The following is a 16506-nucleotide window of genomic DNA, read 5'->3' on the forward strand; positions in this document are numbered from 1 at the left end:
GCCCCCGCCTCCTTTTTTGTGCCGGTGACGAATGTGTCGGGCTGGCGCGAGCGCGCGCGGGGAGAGGAGCAGCCCGCTCGGCGGCTGGGGAGCCAGCGCCGCCCCGCCGCGATGGAGAGGCCGGTCAGGAGGTGGGTCCCCCCCCCCCCCCCTCTCTCCTCGCGCACACGGGCCAGGGCGCTGACCCCGCACGGACCGTTACACGGCTGGGAGGGGGCGGGGCAGCGCGGGAGCAGCCCCGCGGCCTCCAGCTGCTGGGGGGGGGGGGGCGCTTGTGACAAGCCCCCGCCCCCTGCAGAGCCCCGGCCTGGCGGGTCTGATTCCCACTCACCCCGTTAGCGGGTGGCTCGGTCTCCCGGGGGCAATCCAGCGCCGTGGACAGGGGTAACGGCCTTCTGGCCCTTACCCCTCTCTGGGCGGCGTGGTCACTGTCAGCGCCAAGGGGGCACCGGTGGCACCGCTGGGGGGGTTGATAGTCTGACGCCGTGTCACTGATGTCAGCAAGCACCTGTCACTGTTATCACATCGCTTGTGTGAGTGTGGACATTGCATAGGTGCTGCGGGTCCTCACCAGGAGCGATTGGGTGGATTGTACTGTCTGCCTGGGGCATTGTGGGATGGCTCCTGAAAGCTAATAACAGTTGACGTAAGCACCGCAGTGTCTTCGCTGACGTTACGTCGACTGTGACTGCGCCACTTCGGGAAATGGTGTTACTAAGGCCATGTTTACACTACAGAGTTAAGTTGACCTAAGTTATGTTGATGATCATAAGCCGCTTTAATTACATCAGTTGTGCACATCTGTACAACGCTCTTTGTGTCGGCAGAGCACGTTCACAGTCGGATCTTTTGCATGGACAGAGAGTGTTGCATTGTTGGTAGCTATCTCACTGTGCAATTCGCCACTTTCTGCCCCCCGGCAAGTCTGGGAATGGATCACAGTGCATCATGGGTAAGGTTATGATTAGGTGACAGAGGTCACGGAATCCAAAACTTCCAGAGACTTCTGTGACATTTTCCACTTCAGCCCCAGGGCAGCGGGGCTGGAGCTGTCAGTCCCTGTCCCTGCCCCCTCTCCCCCTGAAGCTCCCACCCGCCCTAGGTGGCGGGGGACAGACACCCCCTGCAGCTGCCCAGCCACCCCCAGCAGTGGGGGGACCCCAGAGCCCAGCAGCTGTGGGTGTTGGACCATCCTTTCCCTCCCCATTTGTTCAGGGATATTTTTAATAAAAGTCAGGGACAGGTCACAGGCTTCTGTGAATTTTTGTTTATTGCCCGTGACCTATCCCTGACTTTTACCAAAAATATCTGTGACAAAATTTTAGCATTAATCATGGGGTTGTTCTCATCATCCCATGATATAGTTCTTTCCTTCCAGTTATTCTATGGGCTTCCAACGTCATTTCACACCATTTTTTAATAGCCCCTGTAAACTGCATTTGCCATCTCTGCCTGAAACCATTCTGAACTGCTGATCAGTCTGGTGATGAGCATTACAAGCCCAAAGCAGCTGGTCCTGCAGTATTTAATGAGCTGGGAAACAGAAGTTGAATCTGTGTTGCCTGCCCTGTTGTGTGCAGTGGAAAGAAACAATTCAAGATTGTTGCTGGCAGTTATGGAGTAGCTGCACACTATTGACTGTTGGTACTGGCCTTGGGTAACAAGCACTGAGTCATGAGATTGCATCGTGATGCATGTCTGGGATGACAAGCAGTGGCTGCAGAACTTTTGGATGTGCAAAGCCACCGTCTTGGAACTGTGTGCAGACCTTGCCCCTGCCCTGTAGTGCAAGGACACCAGAATGAGAGCTGCATTCATAGTGGAAAAGCGAGTGGAGATTGCTGTGTGGAAGCAGGCAACTCCAGACTGCTACCAGTCAGTTGCGAATCAGTTTGGAGTTGCAAAGTCCACCCTGAGGGTTGTGGTGATGTAAGTGTGCAGGGCCATCAATCGCCTCCTGCGATGAAGGGCTGTGACTCTGGGTAATGTGCAGGAAATACTTGATGGCTTTGCAGCAATGGGATTCCTTAACTGCAGTGGGGCGATAGATGGCACACACATCCCAAGTTTGGCCCCAGACCATCTTGCAACAGAGTATATCAACTGAAAGGGCTACTTCTCCAGGGTCTTGCATACTACTCCATGGTCTTGTAGGTGCTGGTGGAACACCAGGGCCGTTTCACTGACATTAATGTTGGTTGGTCAGGGAAAGTTCATGATACACACATCTTTAGGATCACTGGACGATATAGAAAGCTGCACACTGGGAATTTCTTTCCCAACCAGAAGATTCCAATGGAGGATGTGCAAACGCCCATAGTGATCCTGGGAGACCCCACCTACCTCTTGCCCCCGTGGCTCATTAAATCTTACACTTGGAACTTAGACAGCAGCAAGGAACTTTTCAACAACAGGCTCAACAGGGGCCGAATGACCATTGAATATGCCTTTGGCACGGTAGACCTCAATGAGGACAATATTCCGATGGTCATAGCCGCCTGCTGTGTTCTGCATAACATTTGTAAAGCAAAGGGAAGATGTTTCTCCAGGGATGGAGCACTAAGATCAGCTGGCTGCTGATTTTGATTAGCCAGATACCAGGTCAATTAGAGGGGCTCAGTAGGGGGCTATTCGAATCAGGGAAGCTTTGAAGGAGCATTTTGACAATGAGCCCCAGTAATGTGTCTTTATGTGATGCATTCGGCCAGGCGGTGTTTACTTGCTTCCTTGAATGACTCCTGTAATGCTTGCTTCCTGAGCTTTAGATTGTAGTGAGCAAATGTTCCTCTGCTTATAGCCACTGTATTTGAATTTTCACAGAAACTACTGTGTGCATGACACAAAGACTCATTTTGTTTCAAAGACTATACTTTAATTCAGGGGTCGGCAACCTTTCAGAAGTGGTGTGCCAAGTCTTCATTTATTAACTCTGATTTAATTTTTGCGTGCCAGTAATACATTTTAACGTTTTTAGAAGGTCTCTTTCTATAAGTCTATAATATATAAATAAACTATTGTTATATGTAAAGTAAATAAGCTTTTTAAAATGTTTAAGAAGCTTCATTTAAAATTAAATTAAAAAGCAGAGCCCGTCGGACCGGTGGCCAGGACTCGGGCAGCGTGAGTGCCACTGAAAATCAGCTCGCATGCTGCCTTTGGCACACGTGCCATAGGTTGCCTACCCCTGCTTTAATTAAAGGATAAAACATTTTTTTGCACACGGGACATGGCAATGAGGAACAGTCTCTCCATTAAGGCTCTCAGGGCTGTGTGTAACTCCAGTTTTCATCATGAAACTAGTCTCAAGGGGTACTGCTACTGAATGGGAACATCTGAGGAATGTGTTGGGGGAGTTTGGGGGAGGGCATGGAACAGCATTCAGTATTTGCTGTAGGGGGAGTCATGCATGGATGTGCTCAGACTGCAGCACTATGAGGGACTTGGGCATCTCTCTCTTACTCTCCAGTATCTTTATCATCTGCTCCTGCCCCTGTCTCCTTTCCAGGCTGTCCAGCCTGAGGTTTCCCTCCATGCTCTTGTTTTGCTATCTGCTGTATGTGCTGACTGCTTTGAAAAGGGGAATTAGTGCAATGCTGAGAAACTAAAGTTAACAAACAATGATTCTTGTGTTGAATGACTAATAATGTGTGTTGTTTTGTCACAGGAATAAGAAAATTGTTGATTATTCACAGTTTGGGGACTTTGAAAATGATGGTAAGTGGTCTACTATTATACACACCAAAAAGAGTTAAGTTCTGCAATAGCTTAATATAAAATGTTGGTAGAATATGGGCCCTATCCTTCTGTTGAATTCAGTGAAAAAACTTTTATTGGCTTCAGTGGAATCAAATTCAGGCCCTGTTAGAGTACAATCCATGTTATAAGGATATTACACAATAGAAGTGATATTTACACTGCTGTCCTGTTCATAATATTGGGTTAGTTCAACCCCTCCTACAGGTGAAAAAAGTAATTGGAGGAGGCTTGGGGCAGGAGAGCTCTGCTAGGTTCTTCTTGCAGAGATTTCTCTGACATTTTTCCAGAGGGATGGTGGCCTATTCCATGTCCTTCCATGGAACAGGCTACAGAGTTTTCTGTAAATCACAGTGATCTGCAGGAATCTAGGACCATCTGTGCAGAGGTCTCATGCCTCTCTCACCTCCATCCCATTCAAACTTGATATTATCACTTATTTTTATTGCAATTTTTTTGCATCGTAGTTATACAAATAATTTGCGCTAAAGACAAAATTTTAAAATTCTTGGACTGCTTTTAGTCTGATATCCCTGATTTTCAGTCTTTGTTCCCAGTTTGGGCCTTGGAGGACTAAAGAAGTATACTTTGTAAAGAGGCAGTGTAATGAAAGGGGAGAGGAGATCTCTTTTAAGAATGGGAATCGTTAAAAGGAAAAGGTTCCAAAAGACCAAGGACTGTAAGAATGATGTATATTGAATGGTATTCACTTACCAGAAGAACTTGAATCTCAAGTGAATGAGAACTCTGAGAACACATTTGAGATTGAAACTTTATCCCCATATTGATAATAATTAATTAACTTGAATATTTACATCTTGAAAATTGTTAGAAATAGTATGATCAGATCTCACTATGATTATGATCTACATTTAGCTAGTACCTTTTGTTCAAGAGTATCTCAGAGATCATTACAGCTACATCTCTTTGTCGTCCGATTATGAGACTGAAAATTGGTTTAATAGTTTCAGATGAGGGCCATAAGAACATAAATGTTTTAGAATATTTTATATTCGTGATTAAATAAGTTTTCTGACGAGAGACTTTTTTTCGTGGTGGTTGGAGAAACTTGCACTGTATGGGCTAAACTATTTGTAACTTGCACATGTTTTCATAAACAGATGAAGACTTTGCCTGTGTACCTGCACCTTTAAACAAAAAATCTAGAGTAGTACCTACAGAGACAAATAGAGAGAAAAAGGAGAAGCAGAAAAGGCCACACAAAGAGGTGACTACAGTGCCGAAGAAAACACCCAGTAAAAGGTGAGAGGTAATGAAGTGTAGTTAGTTGTGTGTGCAATAGAAAAGCTTCATCTCAACAACACTTCAATTTCTTAATTTTCCTCATGTTTTACATTTTCCTAGAGTGTAGTTTAAATAACTACAAATAAAGGTCTAACGTATTAATCTGAGATTTATTATCAGTCCTTCAATCATATATGACTAGTGGACCCTTTTGCCGACATGAAGCACTGTGGATGTCAACAGGGCACTACACTGGTGCAGAGATCTGCCCACATAAATCCAATGCAGGTTTGTGGCCTAAATTAGGTAAATTTGTGGCTAATCTAATCTAGGTAGTTCTAGGGAACTCATCAGTATAGTACATGAAAACACTGTATGGTCCATAGGCTTAGTATACAAAAGTGAACAGGAGACACTTGACATGGTTTTAATCAGGCCACAACTTCATTATTAGATGCCTGGGCCTACCTGGCAGCTAAAAGTGTACAGTGCAGGTAGCTCCATGTTCATTCAATATCTACCGGGGGGCTTCTGCCAGCCCCCCACTTTTCCATCCAGGTCCCCTAGACAACCCATTGTTGGGACTTTACCATCCTCCCTTCCCACCCACTCCGAACGAGGGTTGAAGTGGGCTGTAAGAAAAGGGGGTTTGCTCCCTGCCATACCAGTCATAGGAGCCCCAAACACCCCTCATCACCCATTCTGCTCCTTTAATCAACAGCTCCTTTTTAAGTCCTTTACCAAGCCATTTGTCTGTCCCTGTATCCCTTCCCTATGGAGTACCTGCACTTGACATTCGCCCTACATTTACATAATGAGTTGCGACATAATAGTTTAACACCTTTCCCTACTCACCATAACAAAAACCTCCCTGACCCTGCTATGGGGGAAGGTGAAAAAAAACCCACTCCACCTAAGCCAATCTGGTCATGAAGGGAAGGCAAAACAAAATCCCCACTCCACATAAGACAATTGGGTGGTGAGGGAAAAATTCCTTCCTAGCCCTCCTAGGAAGGAGCGGCTAGCTGATGCCCACAGCAGGTTCTGACCAAACCTGGTATTTTGCCACCTCAAGGGAGGGAGGGCAGGTGGTGCTCCACCTGGTCCAGGGAAAAGGGGCTTTCTTTGCTGGGCTTGCTCCTTTTGAATTCCCCAGCCCTTCCGGTCCCTGGGGATGAATCAGCATGGCTATGCTGGATCACTCCCCCTTTTGCAGCAGCTTCTGAGCCTCGCCCCACTCCGCCCCCCAGTGCTATTCCCTCTCCACGGCAAGCTCCTCCCCCCACTTAAAGGTGCGGTGCAGTGAAAGGTTCAAACAAACTTTGGGCTTCAACAAAAGTTCAGCTCGTATTTGACAGAAATACAGAAGTAGATCTTAATAAAAGTAAAATAAAACTGAGTTATACTTATTTTAAACAACTTTTTGGTAGAAAATATTTTATGTGGAATTCCATGCCAGTAGGATATTTTCTACAAATGAAATATATTTTTCCAGTCTGTTACTGATAATTAATTAATGTATGTACAACACTTTGAAGACATAAAACATTCTATATTGGTAAGTGCAAAGAACTTCTGTTATATCATCTGAATTTCACAAACCACTGCTCATTTGTTATACAGTAAATTACAGATTATGTATTGTAACATTTTTTTATTATTTCCTGCATAAGTGCTGATTTATAATTACATTAATGAGTAGCTGCTCAGAAGTAGCTTTGCATTGCTTCAGTTCGCTAAAATAATATTCACCAGATTTACTGGAAAAAAATTTCCTGTAACATTTTTTACTTGTTTCAGGATAGCCTTAGATGACAAACTTTACCAGAGAGATTTAGAAGTTGCGTTAGCCTTGTCAGTGAAAGAACCATCTGCAGACATCCTTGAAGTGCAAGATTCAGAAGAACAAGGTTATCTTTACAGTTAACGTTTCCCATTTTAGCCTATTCCTTGATTGTATTTGGCATCCTTTGTAGTTGCTTTATAACCGTGCTAGTATTGTATCCTTTCTTTTAATAGATTAATTGAGAAGACTTGAACATTTCTTTTTATTTGTTGATGGGATGAGGTTTATCATACAAAATTGTGCTAGTGCTAAGTAGTGCTGTGCAATTCTGAAAAAACTTACTATAATCACTTGTTTATAATATAGATTAAGTTTCAGTCTTTGACTATCCTAAATATAAAGCTCTTGGGTTGATTAAACTTTCCAAGAACAATATTAACTTTCTCTCATAGGATCTGATGCAACTCACCATTGATGTCAGTGGAAAAATTTCCATTAACTTCAATGAGAATTGAACTGGGCCCATGCAGATGACTTCAACCATTTCAGTCTCACAATCCTCAAAATCTACAGATTTAGACTTTGGAAGAATGTGGGGCAGAAGCTGTTTTAATGGTGCATGTACGCTACTGAGTTCACTGTCCATGCATAACAAAATATGATAATCTTTGCAAGCAGATGTATTAGAGACTTAATTTTACAATAAATTTGTGGATTTTCCACAATAATGGCTTCTATTTATCTCAGCTTTTAGTGGAATGTAGATCTGTAATTACAGAGAAGTATTACTAAACATTAAATGCATTTTCTCTGCTTCCAAAATATGTGGAGGGAGAAAAACATAGTTAAAATGGGGGGGGGGGGGGAAGTGTGAGAAAATGTTTTAAGTGCATTTATGCTCCATATTAACATCTTCCTCTTAACACTGTGCTATACTGTCTACACATTGTTTCCTTATAGTGAACATGGATATAATGCAATTCAGTTTATTATAAAGAAGAAAGAAAATCAAAAATTATTTCAGCCCATCACATTGTGGCAACTGTAATTCTGGTCAAAGTTAATATCTTACATTGCAGCTTTTCTGTGATGGAAAAATAATGACATAATTATCTACTAAAAAGAGTTTTATTTGAAATCTGCTAGAGTTTAACTTGTTTTTGCTAAATTATTTTCATTTCTTGATATCCTGACTCTTTATAGTGCTAATTTTCCAACATATTTTATGTGTTTTTTAAATATAGGCATTAAAAAATTTACAGCTATTGAATTAGAAAATGTAGACAGCAGTTCCCTCCTCTCCAACTGCAGTGCAGATAGTGGTCTCTTAGGTAAGTTATTTTTGTGTCTGTCTTTATATGTAAACATATGTATTATGTGTAAGCAGTGTTTCTGAAACATTTCTTTTCAGGAAAGTGAAGGCAAAAACTATTGGAGAAAAAAGAATAAAAATGATTTTTATTTTAAATTGCGTAGATACGCTTTGGTCTGAAAGGTATATTCAATCTGCTTAGATCTAAATTTGGCTCCTGCCTTAAAATCAGTAGGAATTGAGTTCCGATTTTCAAATAATCTTTTTAAACCATCAATTTATCATCAAGAAGTGAAAACTGAACAAACCACATGTATGCATGTGTGCACACAAATATTTTAAGGTACTGCTTATCTCCTTGGAAGATCTAAGTACTCTCAACTCCTTGACTCTTCACTCTTAACACCTTGATTCCAGTGTGACGGGTTGGATCACAGAAACCCCCTTGGGAGCTGCCACCTGATGTGCCAAGACTACCCCTGTTCCTGTTTTCCCTGCCAGCTCAGGACTCCAGCACCCTGTCTTGCTGAGCCAAACACTCCAGTCCGCTCCAACACAGACCCAGGGTCTGAATCACTTGCCCCAAAGCTGCAAGTTTACTTGAAAACAGCTCACAGAAGTGTGCTTGTCTTTAGCGCTCAGATGCCCAACTCCCAATGGGGTCTAAACCCAGATAAATTCGTTTTACCCTGCATAAAGCTTATGCGGGGCAAACTCATAAATTGTTCGCCCTCTATAACACTGATAGAGAGATATGCACAGTTGTTTGCTCCCCCAGGTATTAATACATACTCTGAGTAAATTACTAAATAAAAAGTGATTTTATTAAATACAGAAAATAGGATTTAAGTGGTTCCAAGTAGTAACAGACAAAACAAAATAAGTCACCAAGTAAAATAAAATAAAATGCGCAAATCTATGCCTAATCAAACTGAATACAGATAATCTCACCCTTAGAGATGTTTCAGTAATTTTTTTTCTGGACACCTTCCAGGCCTGGGCACAATTCTTTCCCCTGGTACAGCTCTTGTTGCAGCTCAGGTGATAGCTAGGGGATTCTTCATGATGGCTCCTCTCTCCCCTTTGTTCTCTTCCACCCCTTTATATATCTTTTGCATAAGGCGGGAACCCTTTGTCCCTCTGGGTTTCCACACACACACACACCCCCCCACTGGAAAAGCACCAGGTTAAAGATGGATTCCAGTTCAGGTGACATGATCACATGTCACTGCAAGACTTCATTACTCACTTGCCAGCACACACATATACAGGAAGACTCACAGGTAAACACAGCCATCTGCAGACAATGGGAGTTATCAAGATTCCAAACCATCATTAATGGCCCACACTTTACATAATTACAATAGGCCCTCAGAGTTATATTTTATATTTCTAGTTTTAGATACAAGAGTGGTACATTTCTACAAATAGGATGATCACACTCAGTAGATTATAAGCTTTGTAATGATACCTTACAAGAGACCTTTTGCATGAAGCACATCCCAGTTATGTTATATTCACTTATCCTCATGTTTTTATAAAACCATATAGACTGCACAACGTCACATCCAGAATAGCAACTTTTACCTGCAAAAAGGACTTATCAGAGTAGTTTTTAAAAAAGATAAAATGAGAATTACAGACATTGGAAGAAGCTCAGATACTGTGTACTTGGATGATGATCTCCAAAAATACTCAGAATCAGTACTGGAAACTAAGGCTCCAGTCCAGCAAAACACTTAGTGTACTTACTTACTATTAAGCATGCAACCAGTCCTTTTATTAACTTGTGTTAATAAGACCACTGTTTATCCTGCAGGCCCCAATCAGGTCCCAGATGACAATGACATCCCCACAGATGGTCATAGGCAAAGAAGAGCAGCGTCTAAAGCTGTGTCACAGCAGAAGTTACTGACAGATAACAGTGATGAGGGAGACCATGCTGATAACTATGAGTCAGAGTTTGTGTCTGGTAAGTTTTCTACTATTAAATTTTTCCTATTGGATATGTTTTGAATATGTCTAATTATTCTGAGAGAAGAATATTTTCAGTGAAATGTGTACTGTTTTCAGCCTTATATACAGTACCTTTGTTCCTCTTTAATAACAAATCATTGTATTTCAGTTATGTTTCCTGATTGCATTTCAAGAGACCGAAGCTAAAGGCTAGGTTTTTGACATGGTCAGTTGAGCTTAATCGTCCGTATTCAACCTTCAATGTGTTTTAGCCTAGGACTCCAAACATGGTTTCCTTTTGTTCAGAATATGCTTAGAAAACCAGGTGGCAACAATAAATTGCACTCCTAGAAAAGAGATGTCAAACCTCATATATTTTTTTCTTCTGTTTTAGATGAGGAATCAGAGAGTGGTTCAGATTTCAGTGAGAAAGATGATGAAGACTTTGCTGCAAAAAACAAGAAAACTAAAAAAAATAAAAGGAAAGAAATTAAGTTAAAGGTCCAAACAGAAAAAGAAAAGAAACCCCCCAAATCCAGAATTAATGCTACAGGTAAGCTTGATATAATCAGCAAAAAATACAGAGCTTGTCTAGACAAACAGTTAGTGAATATGCAGCTGGGGTGTGAATCTACAACATTTAATTGTGCCGCATGCTAACTGTCCCTCTGAACCCTGCTACCATGTACTAAAAGTTCCCTAGTGCACACTGACCTATTCGCATTTCAAAGCAGAGTCATTTTCAAAAAGTGAGTGAAAAGAAGTTTCAGGTACTCTCCCTGTTCTTGAATCAACCTGCTGATTTTTGTGGTTTTACAATCATTTTTTCCTACTTAAAAAAATCTGTCTTCTATTGTATGAAATACTTGCAGAAATAGGGGAAATTGACTGACAAACTGACTATCTGGGGTAATAATGAAACAGTACACAAACTGCTGTCAAATGGACAACATAAAAATGAGAAATAATTAGGGCTGTCAAGCAATTTAAAAAATTAATCACTATTAAACACGCTGTTAATAATAGAATACCATTTATTTAAATATTTTTGGATGTTTTCCACATTTTCAAATATATTGATTTCAGTTGCAACATAGAATACAAAGTGTACAGTGCTCACTTTATATTTATTTTTATTATAAATATTTGCACTGTAAAAATGAAAGAAATAGTATTTTTCAATTCACTTAATACAAGTACTGTAGTGCAATCTCTTTCTCAAGAAAGTTGAACTTACAAATGTAGAATTATGCACACAAAAAAACTGCACTCAAAAACAAAACAATATCAAACTTTAGAGCCTACAAGTCCACTCAGTCCTACTTCTTATTCAGCCAATCGCTCAGACAAACAAGTGTATTTACATGTGCAGGAGACAATGCTGCCCACTTGTTTACAGTGTTACCTGAAAGTAAGAACAGGTGTTCGCATGGCACTATTGTAGTTGGCATCACAAGATATTTACATGCCAGATATGCTAAAGATTCATATGTCCCTTCATGCCTCAACCACCATTCCTGAGAACTTGTGTCCATGCTGATAATGGGTCCTGCTCAGTAACTATCTAAAGCAGTGAAGATTGACGCATGTTCATTTTCATCATCTGAGTCAGATGCCACCAGCAGAAGGTTGATTTTCCTTTTTGGTGATTTGGGTTCTGTAGTTTCTGCATCGGAGTGTTGCTCTTTTAAGACTTCTGAAAGTATGCTCCACACCTTGTCCCTCTCAGATTTTGGAAGACACTTCAGATTCTTAAACCTTGGGTCGAGTGCTGTAGCTATCTTTAGAAATCTCACATTAGGACCTTCTTTGCATTTTGTCAAATTGGCAGTGAAAGTGTTCTTAAAATGAACAGCATGAGCTGGGTCATCATCTAAGACTGCCATAACATGAAATATATGGCAGTATGCGGGTAAAACACAGAGCAGGAGACATACAATTCTCCCCCAAGGAGTTCAATCACAAATTTAATTAACACATTATTTTAACGAGCATCATCAGCATAGAAGCATGTCCTCCGGAGTGGTGGCCAAAGCATGAAGGGGCATACAAATGTTTAGCATATGTGGCATGTAAATAGCTTGCAATGCCAGCTACAAAAGTGCCATGCGAACGCCTGTTCTCACTTCCAGGTGACATTGTAAATAAGAAGCAGGCAGTATAATCTCCCATAAATGTAAAGAAACTTGTTCGTCTTAGCAATTGGCTGAACAAGGAGTAGGACTGAGTGGACTTGTAGGCTCTAAAGTTTGACATTCGTTTGTTTTTGAGTGCAGTTATGTAAAAATAAATCTACATTTGTAAAGTTTCACTTTAACAATAAAGAGATTGCACTACAGTACTTGTATGAGGTGAATTGAAAAATACTATTTCTTTTGTTTATCATTTTTACCGTGCAAATATTTGTAATAAAAATAATATAAAGTGAGCACTGTATACTTTGTATTCTGTGTTGTAATTGAAAACAACATATTTGAAAATGTAGAAAAACATCCAAAATATTTAATACATTTCAGTTGGTATTCTGTTGTTTAACAGTGCAATTAAAACTGCGATTAATCGCGATTTTTTTTAGTTAATCACATGAGTTAACCGTGATTAATCGACAGCCCTAGAAATAATTATTTAATCTTTAAGTTAGAGTAATTATCAGTTTTAGGTGTAAAAAGAGTAAAATAAAAATGAACAGACAGAGGTATGATTTTTTTTTCAATTGACTGTGTCCCTTTAAAAAAAAAAAAAAAACACCAAGCAAACATAACCATGATTAATTTAGGTTTTATAGATTATTTTACTTTTAGGTCCTTATCGTATGATCACATCTAGCTGGGTGGATCCCTGCACCCACATGGATTGCTTACAGGAAATCAAGGCCTTAATGACCTTCAGTGTTATTAATAGCATAGTTAAAGATATTTATTTACCACACTTGAATTACAGGGTCACTATGTCTCTTTAACACAATTTGTATCCGCACAACAACCTTTTAAAAAACTATTTCTTACATATGTGTTAAATAACTATGCATCACATCTGCTATTGTGATTTAGTTTCAAACAATGTTTAAGCTAAATCATATATTACAGAACCAGTTTAGTTGTGGTGTGGAAATGTTTTTTTCTTGTAGCGTTTATGGCAGATTTGTGCTAGCTTGTCCGTTCATGCAGTTCTACAATACATCCCATGCCAGTAACGAGATAAGTGCCGACTTCCAAACCAGGAAATAAATATGAGGCTATAACCTGTTCAAATAAATGAACCTGCATTGATTGGAAGGCATGATTCTCAAGACGTATCCACCTGGATTTCTTTGAATTGAATGATCCTCACTTGTACAGTAATTTTGTGCAGTGTGATTTCTTCAATAAAGAGCAATTTTTCTAAAGCTTTTTTTGTTTTCCAACCAAAGTGACTCCAGTAGTTTCTTCTCCACGGGTAATCCAAGCAAAATCTCAGTCAACATTGAAGGAGACATCAAGTTCTCCAGAACCTATTGGAGAACCTTTATACGCATCAAGTCCCTCAACAGACAAGAAGAAGCCCAAATGGATACCACCAGGTATATGCAATATGGTAGCTGCAGACAAATATGCCTATTTACATGTGTTTAAAAAGGTGTTCTCTAAAGTATTTGTATTTCTGAATGAGCACCTCCTCATCAAAACATGAGCTACTCCACTCACCTCTGTGTCCTAGAGTCACTTTTCCCACACAAAATTAACTTGCCCACTTCCCAGCTGCCTTAATAACTTTTCTCTTGAAAGGAAAAGGGTGCTAAAGCTTTTCCCAATAGCGTGGCCCAAATCTCAATATAGAGATTGTCTTGTAGACATTTCCTCTTTTAAGAGTTGTCCAGCATCCCTGTTGCATTGCACTATTTGCTTCCTTACAAAAATAATAGTGGGCAAGTATTGGTGTATTTGTAGCTGCCTTTAGTATGAGAAGTGTTTGGTCTTTTTTGGAAAACTTAGATCACACTGCTGCTGCCTCTTGTTTTTTCACCTTTCCCATCTGTTTTATTCTTCTGCATGTGGATCCTTTATGCTTGGTCCTCTTTCCTTGCATGTGACTACATACTCTTAGGTCCTCCTTTTCTACTTCACATGCTGCAAAATGCCTAGTTCCATGCTCCCCTGGATATTCATCCTCCAGTTATATGTCCTGCCCCTGCTGGTGGCTCCGAGTGGTAACTCACAGTTTCAGGCAGAGCAGACCCTGTCGGGGGAGACTCATAGTTTCTCTCCTTCTATGTAGCAGCAGCCTCTAGTGTAAACTGCTAGGCTATGGGCTCTTTGTTCTCTGTTGTTTTTACATATATCCTGCCTCTTCATGGCAATAAAGACAGGATATGTATAAAAGCAGTTGATTAAAAGGGTGAAGGAATATAGTACCATGAGACCTGTTAATGCTCTGCAGAGCACCAGCAAGTGTACAGCAGACCATATTTTGAGAAATGCTGTATTATGGTAGCAGAGTGAAATGTGTTGGTGTCACTCTGAGGTTACGTGTAGGGGGAGCCTTAAAAGTGTCTCCTGCAGATTTTGTATCCTCCTGCTGTAGCTATCAAGTATGTTCCCACTGGCAGCGTACCTGATTTTTATGTGCTTTCCTGCAATATTGTTCAGGCCTTTCTGCAGTTTCCATAAGAGGATACCTAATTAGCTCTTCTGTAATATCTTCTTTGTAAGTTAGTGACAATAATTTTTCTGTTAATTTGTGACATTTGTTTTGTTTTAAAATGCTTTCAGCTGCCTCAGGATGCAGTAGTAACCCACTGGGAGGAATTTCAGTTAAATCACCTACTCAAGGTCTCAGACTTGGCCTGTCCAGATTAGCACGAGTGAAACCGCTGCACCCAACTGCTGCCAGCAGTTGAATGGTCTATGAAAGTGTCTCTCACTTGAAGGACTACTGTTTGGAAAGAATTGGGTGTGTGGTATGATTCTGTTGTTTTTAAACAGGGTTGAAAACAAATGAGCAGAAAACTGTTCATTAAACTGTTCATTCAGAGGGAGGAAATGCTGTCGATGTTGCTTGTCTGATACTAATAAAGGGCCTTCATCCTTCAAGGTGCAGTGTACCACCAGTGAAGTGCTGAGCAGCTTCAGCTGCTGAATAATACTTAATCAACTAGACCTCAGGTTGCTCAGCACCTTGATGGATCACACCCAAAGAGAGGGATTGTGTATTTGAGATTGTACCCTTCTGATGTCTGTCCTCTTTGGGGAAAAAAAATAGGCATTACATTTTTAAATTGCATAAAAACAGAATCTAAAAAGCAGTGTATCAATTATGGATCTAAATATATAGACTGGATTCTTAATGTAACCTTAAAGTTACAGTTTTGAATTCCAAATGTTTAGTATTCATTCTGTTCATAGTCCAATTAAAGCATCCCTTTAATAAAGTGAAATCATTGTTCCTCTCAGTCCAGAAAAGTTGATTCTCAAATCTTTGTTAAAACTTACTGATAGTTGTATTTGTGTGGATTTTATTTCTAAGAATGTATAATGTGCTGCTTAGAAAACTGTATTTTTTAAAAAAGTAAAATAAAATATATTTTATAAACAGCTAGTTTGTAATAATAGCTGCCTTTATGCATTTTGAAAATTTCTTACAAACTTTGGCCCTAGTCCTGCAAATATGCAAGCATTACCTTATGCATGTGACTAGTTCCTTAAAGTCAGTGGAACTAGTTATGAGACAAATCCAAAACCCATTGAAGTTAAGCACATGCTTAAATTTTTGCAGAATCAAGGTGTTTGATTATTTATTGCACAATAAATAGATTTTCATATAGTTTTGGAATGGTAGTTACTGAAACACCAGGACCTGACCTTAATTTAGAAATGGTGAGTCCATGGACCAAAAGCAGTTCTTGTCTAAGCAGGTGCATTCCCACAAAAGTCAGTTGTGCCAACTTACACAAGGGATGAATTTGACCTCATAACAATTCAAAGGATTGGGTAATGAATCAGTGAATCATTTGCAAATAGATGATAGTTTTTAACTTCTTAATTCCCTTCAGTATGGGATATGGGGCAAAGGCATTAAAGGGATAAATAGCCCAATTGTTCAGAATGATATTTGAATATAATTTTGTGAAGTATGATGCTGTTTGAAGTAAAATATAACTTAACTGTAATTAATCCTTTATATAATTATACTTTTGCAGTACAAATGTGATTATAAAAATAAAACAAGCTACTAAAAGATTTATTGTGGATTTAAGAAACTGAGGAGGTTAATGGTTTCCTGGGAATAACCAAGAGGAATTCTTGGTTCTAAGTAATGGATTCAACTTTTTAGGCAAGTCACCTGACCTCTGGGTGCCTGAATCGTCCCACTGGCAATGTTAGGTAAAAGCTGGAACATCAACGAAAGACACATAATTCCTTTCAGTAGTTATGCAATTTATTTGAGCTCTAAATGCATTCACAACAGTTCACTACAT

At 40.1% G+C, this 16506-nt stretch overlaps 2 protein-coding genes across 2 annotated transcripts in view; one reads left to right on the top strand and one right to left on the bottom strand.

Moving 5' to 3' along the window:
* C1H12orf4 (chromosome 1 C12orf4 homolog) overlaps positions 1 to 353 on the bottom strand; it is a 28266-nt gene extending 27913 nt beyond the window's left edge. Inside the window, exon 1 of the mRNA XM_054039335.1 lies at positions 332 to 353. The gene's annotated coding sequence lies outside the window, so the exon portion shown is untranslated. The remainder of the gene's footprint in view (positions 1 to 331) is intronic.
* RAD51AP1 (RAD51 associated protein 1) lies at positions 5 to 15622 on the top strand. The gene is made up of 9 exons (XM_054039357.1): positions 5 to 131; positions 3665 to 3714; positions 4875 to 5016; positions 6799 to 6908; positions 8029 to 8115; positions 9916 to 10068; positions 10447 to 10605; positions 13462 to 13611; positions 14801 to 15622. Exons 1-9 carry the CDS (start codon positions 112 to 114, stop codon positions 14926 to 14928), a joined length of 999 nt encoding a protein of 332 aa, XP_053895332.1. The 5' UTR covers positions 5 to 111; the 3' UTR covers positions 14929 to 15622.
* Positions 15623 to 16506: the final 884 nt, after the last annotated feature.

The sequence above is a fragment of the Malaclemys terrapin genome, chromosome 1 (assembly GCF_027887155.1).
Source record: "Malaclemys terrapin pileata isolate rMalTer1 chromosome 1, rMalTer1.hap1, whole genome shotgun sequence".
NCBI lineage: Eukaryota > Metazoa > Chordata > Testudines > Emydidae > Malaclemys > Malaclemys terrapin.